The sequence below is a fragment of the Agelaius tricolor genome, unplaced genomic scaffold, assembly GCF_023055355.1.
Source record: "Agelaius tricolor isolate 1412-34295 unplaced genomic scaffold, bAgeTri1.0.p SCAF_107, whole genome shotgun sequence".
Lineage (NCBI taxonomy): Eukaryota > Metazoa > Chordata > Aves > Passeriformes > Icteridae > Agelaius > Agelaius tricolor.
In genome coordinates this window covers 160,914-172,345 of record NW_027269367.1, presented here as the reverse complement: position 1 = coordinate 172,345, position 11,432 = coordinate 160,914, and the positions used below count along the sequence as shown (strand labels likewise).

Genomic DNA, 11,432 nt, shown 5'->3' with positions numbered 1-11,432 from the left:
TCAAAATTTTTGGGGAAAATTTGAGGGGAAAAATGAATTCCGGAGGTTTTTTTTTGTGGGAAAATTTAGGAAAAAAAAGAGAATTTCAAATTTTAAATTCCTTTTTTTGGGGAGGAATTTGAGGGGAAAAAAGCGAAAATCCCGGAACTTTTTTGAGGTGAAAAATGAGGGGAAAAAAAGGGAATTTTGGAGCCTTTTTTGGGGTGAAAATTGAGGAAAAAAGGGAATTTTGGAGCCTTTTTTGGAGTGAAAAATGAGGGGAAAAAAAGGGAATTTTGGAGCCTTTTTTGGGGTGAAAATTGAGGAAAAAAGGGAATTTCAAATCCTGAATTTGCTTTTTTGGGGAAAATTCAGGAAAAAAGGGAATTTTGGAGCCTTTTTTGGGGTGAAAATTCAGGAAAAAAGGGAATTTCAAATCCTGAATTTCGTTTTGGGGGGAAATTTTGGGAAAAAGGGGGTCCCACAAAGGAGTTTTTGAGGGGATTTTTGGGGACTTTTCTCACTTTAATGCCATTTTTTGACTCATTTTAAACACTTTAATGCCATTTTTAATCATTTTAATGCAATTTTTGGTCATTTTAATGCCATTTTTAGTCATTTTAATGCCATTTTTGACCCTTTTAAGGCACTTTAATGTCACTTTTTGTCACTTTAATGCCATTTTTGGCCACTTTAATGCAATTTTTTGTCACTTTTGGTCACTTTAATGCCATTTTTTGTCACTTTAATTCCATTTTTTTGTCACTTTTTGTCACTTTAATGCCATTTTTGATCACATTAATTCCATTTTTTGTCACTTTCGGTCACTTTAATGCCATTTTCGATCACTTTAATGCCATTTTTGATCATTTTAATGCCATTTTTGGTCACTTTAATTCCATTTTTTGTCACTTTTGGTCACTTTAATGCCATTTTTGTCACTTTAATGCCATTTTTTCCCCATTTAAGGCACTTTCATGTAACTTTTCCTCCATTTCCTGTAACTTTGCCTCCTTGTACCCCAATTTTGGGTGGATTTCACTCAATTTTGGGTCATTTTCACTCCATTTTGGGTCATTTTCCCTCATTTTTGGGTGGATTTCTCTCATTTTTGGGTGGATTTCTCTCCATTTCGGGTCCGTTTCTCTCCTTTTTGGGTGGATTTGACTCAGTTTTGGGTCATTTTCTCTCCATTTCGGGTCATTTTCTCTCATTTTTGGGTCATTTTCTCTCCTTTTTGGGTCATTTTCTCTCATTTTTGGGTGGTTTCAGGCCGGTTTCTCTCCATTTTGGCTCCGTTTCTCTCCGTTTTGGGTCCATTTCTCTCCATTTCGGGTCCATTTCTCTCCATTTCAGGCCATTTTCTCTCCGTTTCGGGTCCGTTTCATTCAGTTTTGGGTGGATTTCTCTCTATTTTGGGTCATTTTCTCTCATTTTTAGGTCCATTTCCCTCCATTTCAGGCCGTTTTCTCTCCGTTTCGGGTCCATTTCACTCCGTTTTGGGTCATTTTCTCTCCTTTTTGCGTGGTTTCAGGTCAATTTTGGGTCCATTTCTCTCCATTTTGGGTCCATTTCTCTCCGTTTCGGGTCCATTTCTCTCATTTTTGGGTCCATTTCTCTCCATTTCAGGTCCGTTTGTCTCCATTTTGGGTCCATTTCTCTCATTTTTGGGTGGATTTCTCTCATTTTTGGGTCATTTTCTCTCCATTTTGGGTCATTTTCTCTCCGTTTCGGGTCCGTTTCTCTCCGTTTCGGGTCCATTTCACTCTGTTTTGGGTCATTTTCTCTCCATTTTGGGTCCGTTTCTCTCCGTTTTGGGTCCATTTCGGGTCCATTTCACTCCGTTTTGGGTCATTTTCTCTCCATTTTGGGTCCGTTTCTCTCCGTTTTGGGTCCATTTCAGGTCATTTTCTCTCATTTTTGGGTCATTTTCTCTCCATTTTGGGTCCATTTCTCTCCGTTTCAGGTCCGTTTCGGGTCCATTTCACTCCGTTTTGGGTCATTTTCTCTCAGTTTTGGGTGGTTTCAGGCCATTTTCTCTCCATTTCGGGTCCGTTTCTCTCCATTTCGGGTCTGTTTCTCTCCGTTTTGGGTCATTTTCTCTCATTTTTGGGTGGTTTCAGGTCAATTTTGGGCCGTTTTCTCTCATTTCGGGTCCGTTTCTCTCCATTTCGGGTCCGTTTCTCTCCGTTTCGGGTCATTTTCTCTCATTTTTGGGTGGTTTCAGGTCAATTTTGGGTCATTTTCTCTCATTTTTGGGTGGTTTCAGGTCAATTTTGGGCCGTTTTCTCTCATTTCGGGTCCGTTTCTCTCCGTTTCGGGTCTGTTTCTCTCCGTTTCGGGTCATTTTCTCTCATTTTTGGGTGGTTTCAGGTCAATTTTGGGTCATTTTCTCTCATTTTTGGGTGGTTTCAGGTCAATTTTGGGCCGTTTTCTCTCATTTCGGGTCCGTTTCACTCCGTTTTGGTGCTGACTCTCTGCCTTCTCCAGCCCCCTCAGGTTGAGCCCCAGCAGCGCCAGGTTAACCCCGTAGGTGCTGAGGCACACCAGGCACAGGTCCCCGAGGCCGAAGAGCAGAACCGCCCCGAGCCACAGCGACGCCAGCGCCGAGGCCACCGAGGTCCCCAACAGCGCCACCGCGGCCACGCGGCCATGACAGGGACCTGGGGGAGGGATGGGGTCACACTGGGGTCACACAGGGGTCACACAGGGGTCACCATGGGGTCACCGAGGTCCCCAACAGCGCCACCGCGGCCGCGCGGCCATGACAGGGACCTGGGGGAGGGATGGGGTCACCGTGGGGTCACCGTGGGGTCACACAGGGGTCACACAGGGGTTACCATGGGGGCACCAAAGGGGTCGCCAAAATGTCACCAAAGGGTCAACAAGGGGGCACCAAAATGTCACCCAAGGGGGCACCAAAGGGGTCACCAAAATGTCACCAAAATGTCACTAAAATGTCACTAAAGGGTCACTAAAATGTCATTAAAATGTCACCAAAATGTCACCAAAATGTCACCAAAATGTCGCCAAAGGGGGCACCAAGGGGTCACCAAAGGGTCACCAAAATGTCACTAAAATGTCTCTAAAATGTCTCTAAAATGTCACCAAAATGTCACTAAAATGTCACTAAAATGTCAACAAGGGGGCACTAAAATGTCACCAAAATGTCACTAAAATGTCTCTAAAATGTCACCAAAATGTCACTAAAATGTCACCAAAATGTCACCAAAATGTCACCATGGGGTGACTGAAGGGTCACCAAAATGTCACTAAAATGTTACTAAAATGTCACCAAAATGTCACTAAAATGTCACCAAAGGGTCACCAAGGGGTCACCAAAGGGGGAGCCAAGGGGGAGCCAAGGGGTCACCAAAATGTCACTAAAGGGTCACCAAAATGTCACTAAAATGTCACCAAAATGTCACTAAAATGTCACCAAAATGTCACTAAAATGTCACTAAAGGGTCACCAAAATGTCACTAAAATGTCACCAAGGGGTCACTGAGGTCCCCAGCAGCGCCACCCGCGGCCGCGCGGCCCTGACAGGGACCTGGGGGAGGGATGGGGGCACCGTGGGGGCACACTGGGGTCACCATGGGGTCACACAGGGGTCACCAAAGGGGTCACCAAAATGTCACCAAGGGGTCACCGAGAGGTCACCAGTGTCCCCACCTCATTCCCAGCACCCCCAGTGTGTCCCCAGCTCATTCCCAGTGTCCCCAGTTTGTCCCCAGTGTCCCCAAAGTGTCCCCAGTTTGTCCCTCCCAGTTCCCCCCAGTCCCTCCCAGTCCCCCCCAGTCCCTCCCAGTCCCTCCCAGTCCCCCCCAGTCCCTCCCAGTCCCTCCCAGTTTATCCCAGTCCCCCCCAGTCCCCTCCCAGTTTATCCCAGTCCCTCCCAGTCCCCCCCAATCCCCTCCCAGTCCCTCCCAATCCCCTCCCAGTCCCTCCCAGTCCCTCCCAATCCCCTCCCAATCCCCCCCAATCCCCTCCCAATCCCCTCCCAGTCCCTCCCAGTCCCCCCCAATCCCCTCCCAGTCACTCCCAATCCCCCCCAATCCCCTCCCAGTTTATCCCAATCCCCTCCCAGTCCCCCCCAGTCCCTCCCAGTTTATCCCAGTCCCTCCCAGTCCCCCCAGTGCCCCCCAGTCCCCGATTACCCAGCAGCCCCTGCAGCAGGTAGAAGAGCAGCCCGATGGCGCCGTTGGGGACGTTCAGGGCGCTGTCCCCGCCCAGCACCGGCTCCACCAGCCCCAGGCCACGCCCCCACCTGAAAAAGGGGCATGGCAACAATGGGACACGCCCCCATGCAGTTAGACACACCCCCATGCCCATATATGGTGTGCGCAGGTGGGTAAACCACGCCCATTATTCTTGTTAACCCACGCCCCCAGATTTGCTGTGATGCTTTGCTGCTCTAAGCCACGCCCACTTAGTGAAGCCACACCCAATCCCCTCCTCATGTCCATATATGGGCATAATGAGGTTAAACCACGCCCCCATACCCATTTATGGTCACTGCTAGGTTAAGCCACACCCCCATACCCATATATGGGCCTAGAGTGGCCACACCCCCATATGGCAACAAGCAGAAGCCACGCCCTTGTGCCCATATATGGAAACACCCAAGCCACACCCCCTCATACCCATAGATGGAAACACCCAAGCCACGCCCTCACACCCATAAATGGAAATACCCAAGCCACGCCCTCACGCCCATATATGGAAACACCAAGCCACGCCTTCATGCCCATATATGAAAATAGCCAAGCCACGCCCTCACACCCATATATGGAAACACCCAAACCACGCCCTCACACCCATATATGGAAACACCCAAGCCACGCCCTCACACCCTCTCCCGCCATTTTAAGCCCCGCCCCTTTCCCCTCACAACCCCGCCCCTTTCCCCTCACAAGCCCCGCCCACAGCACCCTTTAGCGGCCCGCCCTTTCCCTCACCCCATTGGCTGCCTCCTCACGCAAACCCCGCCCACACCCGTTCCCGCCCTCCCCCTCCCGTTCTTCCCGGGCCGTTCCCGGTGCTTTTACCGGGAGGAGAACACCCGGGTGCAGGACACGGATGGCCCCAGGTCGCAGGCGGCCCGGTAGGACGGGTCCTTCGCCGCCTGGTGCTCCACATGCAGCGCGTACACCGACAGCGCCGCGCCCGCCACGCACAGCACCGCCCGCAGCACCCCCGCCATCGTTCAACCCCGATTGGGCGGCGCCGCTGCCACTCCCACCTCCCCTCTCCTCTGATTGGTCGGCAGCGGTAAAGCCCCGCCTTGCTTCCGGTTTGGCGGCGGGGGATGATGGGAGGTGTAGTTCCTCGCTCTTGCGCATGCGCGGTGGCGTGACGGGGGAAGGAAAAGCGCGAATAAAAAATGGCGGGAGCGCGGCCAAGATGGCGGCCGGGAGCTGAGTGAGGGCTCGGGCTCGGCCCCGCCGCTCCGGAACCCCCCGGAGGCGCTGGGGGAAGGCCGGGGGTCGGTGAGTGAGCCCCGGAAGGGTCGCGGGGGTGGCGGGGACGGGAGGGAATTGATGGGGAGGGGTCGCGGTGACGTCACGGGGCAAGATGGCGGCGGCGGCGTGAGGGGGGGGTGAGGGAAGGGGGAGGAGGGAAATGGAGGGAGATTCCTTCAGGGAGAGAAATAAAACACTGGGAGCAAACTGGGAGCAAACTGGGAGCACTGGGGACCCCTCAGGGATCAAACTGGGAGCACTGGGAGCAAACTGGGAGCACTGGGGACCCCTCAGGGATCAAACTGGGAGCACTGGGGACCCCTCAGGGATCAAACTGGGAGCACTGGGATCAAACTGGGAGCACTGGGGACCCCTCAGGGATCAAACTGGGAGCACTGGGATCAAACTGGGAGCACCTGGAACCCCCTCATGGATCAAACTGGGAGCACTGGGAGCAAACTGGGAGCACTGGGGACCCCTCAGGGATCAAACTGGGAGCACTGGGATCAAACTCGCATTCTTCCATCCCGATTTTCCCTTCAAAATCTGAAATTCTTCTCTTTTTTTCCCTTTATTTCCTTTTTTCTTCTCCATTTCCCCCCCAAATCCTCGATTTTCCCCAAATTTCCTCATTTTCCCCCCAAATTTCCCCAATTTTCCCCATTTTTTTGCCCTTCCAAACCCCCAAACTCCCAAATTTTCCCAAATTTCCCTATTTTCCCCCAAATTTCACCAATATTCCTATTTTTCCCAATTTTCCACCCAAATTCCCCCTCCCCTTTTTGCCTTTTCCCTGCAAACCCCCACATTTTCCCCTTTTTTCCCTTTTCTCCACCAAAATTTTCCCCAATTTTTCCCCAAATTTCCCCCAATTTTTCCCCAATCTCCCCCCTAAATTCACCATTTTTTCCCCATATTTTCTCCCTAATTTTCCTCCAATTTTTCCCCAATTTCCCCTGTAAATTCCCCATTTTTTCCCTATTTTGCCCCAAATTTTCTCCCAAATTTTCCCCAAATTTCCCCCCATTTTTTCCTAATTTCCCCCCAATTTTTCCCCCAATTTTTTCCAAATTTTTCCCCAATTTTTCCCCAATTTCCCCCTAAATTCCCCATTTTTTCCCCAATTTTTCTGCCAATTTTCCCCCAATTTTCCCCCAATTTCTCCCGAATTTCCCCTGTAAATTCCCCAATTCTTCTCCCAATTTTCCCCCAAATTTTCTCTCAAATTTCCCCAATTTCCCCCCAAAATTCCCAATTTTTCCCCCAATTTTTCTCGAATTTCCCCCTAAATTCCCCATTTTTCCCAATTTCCCCCCCAAATTTTCCCCAAATTTTCTCCCAAATTTCTCCCAATTTTACCCAATTTTTCTCCCAATTTTCCCCCCAATTTTCTCTCCCAAATTTTCCCCAATTTTCCTCCTAAATTTTACCCAATTTTCCCCCCAATTTTTCCCTAATTTCCTCCCTTAATTCCCCTTTTTTCCCAATTTTTCCCCCAAATTTTCCCCAATTTTCCCCCCAAATTTTCCCCAATTTTTCCCCAATTCCCCCCCTAAATTCCCACTTTTTTCCCAATTTTTCCCCCAATTTTCCCCCCAATTTTTTCCCCAATCTCCCACCTAAATTCCCCATTTATTTCCCAATTTCTCCTCAATCTCCCCCCTAAATTCCCCTTTTTTTCCCAATTTTCCTCCCAAATTTACCCCAATTTTCCTCCCAAATTTTCCCAATTTTTCCCCCAATTTCCCCCCTAAATTCCCCATTTTTCCCCCAAAATTTCCCCAATTTTTCCCAAAATTTTCCCCCAATTTTTCCCAAAATTTCCCCCAATTTTCCCAAAATTTTCCCCAATTTCCCCCCTAAAATTCCCCTTCTTTTTCCCAATTTTTCCCCAATTTCCCCCAATTTCCCCCACCCCCCCCCAGCCCCCCATGTCCACCCCCCACCCCTCCCCCCCCTCCCCCCTCCCCCCCTCCCTCCACACCCTCTCCCTCACCCCTCCCCCCCAAATCCCCCCCCAAATCCCCCCAAAAACCCCAAACCTCCCCGGAAAAAGCCCCAAAATCCCCGGATTTCCCCCCAAACCCCCCCGAGGACGAGGAAGAGGAGGAAGAGGAGGAAGAGGATGAGGACTGGGGGGTTCCCTGGAGCGAGGAGGAGGAGGAAGGAGCCGAACCCCGCGGGGGTTGGACCCCGCGGCCCCAGGAGATTCGGGAGCTTTTCGAGGGCATCGCCCGCGCCGGGACCCTCCCCGCTCCGGAACGTTCCGTTCCCCGCGCCGCCAGCCCACCCCGGAGCCCCCCCAGCCTGCCCGAGCCCGGCGCGACACCGCCGGCAGCCCCAGCCAACCAAAACCACGAGGAAAAGTAACATTTGGGGAGAAAAACGGGGATTTTGGGGCTTTTGGGGTGGTTTTGGGGCCATTTTAGGGGGATTTGGGGGCTGTTTCAGAGGGAAAATTGAGGGTTTGGGATGGATTTAGGAAGGTTTGGGATGGATTTAGGATGGTTTGGGATGGATTTAAGAAGGTATAGGAAGGTTTAGGATGGATTTTGGGAGGGTTTGGGTTGGATTTAGGAAGGTTTGGGATGGGTTTGGGAAGGTTTGAGATGGATTTAGGATGGATTTAGGAAGGTTTAGAATGGATTTGGGATGGATTTAGGAAGGTTTGGGATGGATTTAGGATGGATTGAAGCAGGTTTGGGATGGATTTAGGAAGGTTTGGGATGGATTTAGGAAGGTTTGGGATGGATTTAGGATGGATTGAAGCAGGTTTGGGATGGATTTAGGAAGGTTTGGGATGGATTTAGGATGGATTTAGGATGGATTTAGGATGGATATAGGATGGATTTATGGAGGTTTGGGGTGGATTTGGGAAGGATTAGGATGGATTTAGGATGGATTTAGGGTGATTTAAGATGGATTTAGGATGGGTTTGGGCCGGTTTGGGGCAGGTTTGGGATGGATTTGGGGCCATTTGGGTGCTTTGGGGAAGGTTTGGGCCCCTCCCGCTCCGGAACGTTCCGTTCCCCGCGCCGCCAGCCCACCCCGGAGCCCCCCAGCCTGCCCGAGCCCGGCGCCGACACCGCCGGCAGCCCCGCGCACCAAAACCACGAGGAAAAGTAACATTTGGGGAGAAAAACGGGGATTTTGGGGCTTTTGGGGTGGTTTTGGGGCCATTTTAGGGGGATTTTGGGGCAATTTCAGAGGGAAAATTGAGGGTTGGGAATGGATTTAGGAAGGTTTGGGATGGATGTAGGAATGTTTAAGATGGATTTAGGATGGATTTTGGAAGGTTTGGGATGGATTTAGGAAGGTTTGGGTTTCATTTAGGATGGATTTAGGAAGGTTTGGGGTGGATTTGGGAAGATTTAGGATGGATTTGGGATGGATTTAGGATGGATTTTGGGGGATTTGGGGCACATTTTAGGAAGGTTTGGGGTGGATTTAGGGATGTTTAGGATGGATTTGGGTTGGATTTAGGAAGATTTAGGAAGGTTTAGGATGGATTTAGGAAGGTTTGGGATGGATTTAGGAAGGTTTGGGGTGGATTTGGGAAGGTTTGGGGTGGATTTAGGAAGGTTTAGGATGGATTTAGGGAGGTTTAGGGGTGGATTTAGGAAGGTTTGGGGTGGATTTGGGAAGGTTTAGGATGGATTTAAGCAGCTTTGGGATGGATTTTGAGGGGGATTAGGATGGATTTAGGAAGGTTTGGGATGGATTAGGAATGGATTTAGGATGGGTTTAGGAAGGTTTGGGATGGATTTGGGAAGGTTTGGGATGGATTTGGGATGGATTTAGGATGGATTTAGGAAGGTTTGAGATGGATTTAGGATGGATTTTGGGGGATTTGGGATGGATTTAAGAAGGCTTAGGATGCATTTGGGAAGGTTTAGGATGGATTAGGATGGATTTAGGATGGATTTAGGAAGGTTTAGGAAGGTTTGGGATGGGTTTGGGCCGGTTTGGGGCAGGTTTGGGATGGATTTGGGGCCATTTGGGTGCTTTGGGGAAGGTTTGGGCCCCTCCCGCTCCGGAACGTGCCGTCCCCGCGCCGCCAGCCCACCCCGGAGCCCCCCAGCCTGCCCGAGCCCGGCGCCGACACCGCCGGCAGCCCCAGCCACCAAAACCACGAGGAAAAGTAACATTTGGGGGAAAAAATTGGGGTTTTGGGGGGAAAAATCAAAAAATTTGGGATTTTTTTGGGGAAAAAAGGGGGAATTTTGGGTGGTTTTGGAGCCATTTTAGGGGGGTTTTGGGGCCGTTTCAGAGGGAAAATTGAGGGTTTGGGATGGATTTAGGATGGATTTAGGAAGGTTTGTGAGGGATTTTGGATGGATTTGGGCAGGTTTGGGATTTAGGAAGGTTTAGGAAGGTTTAGGATGGATTTTAGGATGGTTTGGGATGGATTTAGGAAGGTTTGGGATGGATTTTGGGGTGGATTTAGGAAGGTTTGGGATGGATTTAGGAAGGTTTGGGATGGATTTAGGATGGATTTTGGGGAATTTGGGGCGGATTTAGGAAGATTTAGGAAGGTTTGGGATGGATTTAGGAAGGTTTGGGATGGATTTAGGAAGGTTTGGGATGGTTTAGGATGGATTTAGGATGGATTTGGGAAGGTTTAGGATGGATTGAAGCAGGTTTGGGATGGATTTAGGAAGGTTTAGGATGGATTTAGGGGGATTTAGAGTGGGTTTAGGAAGGTTTGGGATGGATTTGGGAAGCTTTAGGATGGATTTAGGATGGATTTTGGGGGATTTGGGGCACATTTTAGGAAGGTTTGGGGTGGATTTAGGGAGGTTTACAATGGATTTAGGAATGTTTGGGATGGATTTAGGATGGTTTGGGATGGATTTTGGGGGGATTTGGGTGGATTTAGGAAGGTTTAGGATGGATTTAGGATGGATTTAGGCCGGTTTGGGGCAGGTTTGGGATGGATTTAGGATGGATTTTGGGGGATTTGAGGTGGATTTGGGAAGATTTAGGATGGATTTGGGATGGATTTAGGATGGATTTTGGGGATTTGGGGCACATTTTAGGAAGGTTTGGGGTGGATTTAGGGATGTTTAGGATGGATTTGGGTTGGATTTAGGAAGATTTAGGAAGGTTTAGGATGGATTTAGGAAGGTTTGGGATGGATTTAGGAAGGTTTGGGGTGGATTTGGGAAGGTTTGGGTGGATTTAGGAAGGTTTAGGATGGATTTAAGCAGCTTTGGGATGGATTTAGGAAGGTTTAGGAGGTTTAGGATGGGTTTGGGCCGGTTTGGGGCAGGTTTGGGATGGATTTGGGGCCATTTGGGTGCTTTGGGGAAGGTTTGGGCCCCTCCCGCTCCGGAACGTTCCGTTCCCGCGCCGCCAGCCCACCCCGGAGCCCCCCAGCCTGCCCGAGCCCGGCGCCGACACCCGCCGGCAGCCCCAGCCACCAAAACCACGAGGAAAAGTAACATTTGGGGGAAAAAATTGGGTTTTGGGGGAAAAATCAAAAAATTTGGGATTTTTTTGGGGAAAAAAGGGGGAATTTTGGGTGGTTTTGGAGCCATTTTAGGGGGGTTTTGGGGCCGTTTCAGAGGGAAAATTGAGGGTTTGGGATGGATTTAGGATGGATTTAGGAAGGTTTGTGAGGGATTTTGGATGGATTTGGGCAGGTTTGGGATTTAGGAAGGTTTAGGAAGGTTTAGGATGGATTTTAGGATGGTTTGGATGGATTTAGGAAGTTTGGGATGGATTTTGGGGTGGATTTAGGAAGGTTTGGGATGGATTTAGGAAGGTTTGGGATGGATTTAGGATGGATTTTGGGGAATTTGGGGCGGATTTAGGAAGATTTAGGAAGTTTGGGATGGATTTAGGAAGGTTGGGATGGTTTAGGATGGATTTAGGATGGATTTGGGAAGGTTTAGGATGGATTGAAGCAGGTTTGGGATGGATTTAGGAAGGTTTAGGATGGATTTAGGGGGATTTAGAGTGGGTTTAGGAAGAGGTTTGGGATGG

General features: G+C 49.7%; 2 protein-coding genes across 2 annotated transcripts in view; one reads left to right on the top strand and one right to left on the bottom strand.

Moving 5' to 3' along the window:
• Nucleotides 1-543: 543 nt before the first annotated feature.
• LOC139586187 (vitamin K epoxide reductase complex subunit 1-like) lies at nt 544-5,199 on the bottom strand. Its single transcript, XM_071419428.1, has 3 exons — nt 5,031-5,199; nt 4,140-4,249; nt 544-2,642 (listed from the first exon to the last, which is right to left on the bottom strand). Exons 1-3 carry the CDS (start codon nt 5,183-5,185, stop codon nt 2,365-2,367), a joined length of 543 nt encoding a protein of 180 aa, XP_071275529.1. The 5' UTR covers nt 5,186-5,199; the 3' UTR covers nt 544-2,364.
• Nucleotides 5,200-5,316: 117 nt separating this feature from the next.
• The window catches only part of PAGR1 (PAXIP1 associated glutamate rich protein 1), an 11,455-nt gene continuing 5,339 nt past the window's right edge, over nt 5,317-11,432 (top strand). The window contains exons 1-3 of the mRNA XM_071419429.1: nt 5,317-5,471; nt 7,370-7,696; nt 10,773-10,884. Coding sequence (XP_071275530.1) covers nt 7,570-7,696; nt 10,773-10,884 — 239 coding nt within the window. The 5' untranslated portion in view covers nt 5,317-5,471; nt 7,370-7,569. The remainder of the gene's footprint in view (nt 5,472-7,369; nt 7,697-10,772; nt 10,885-11,432) is intronic.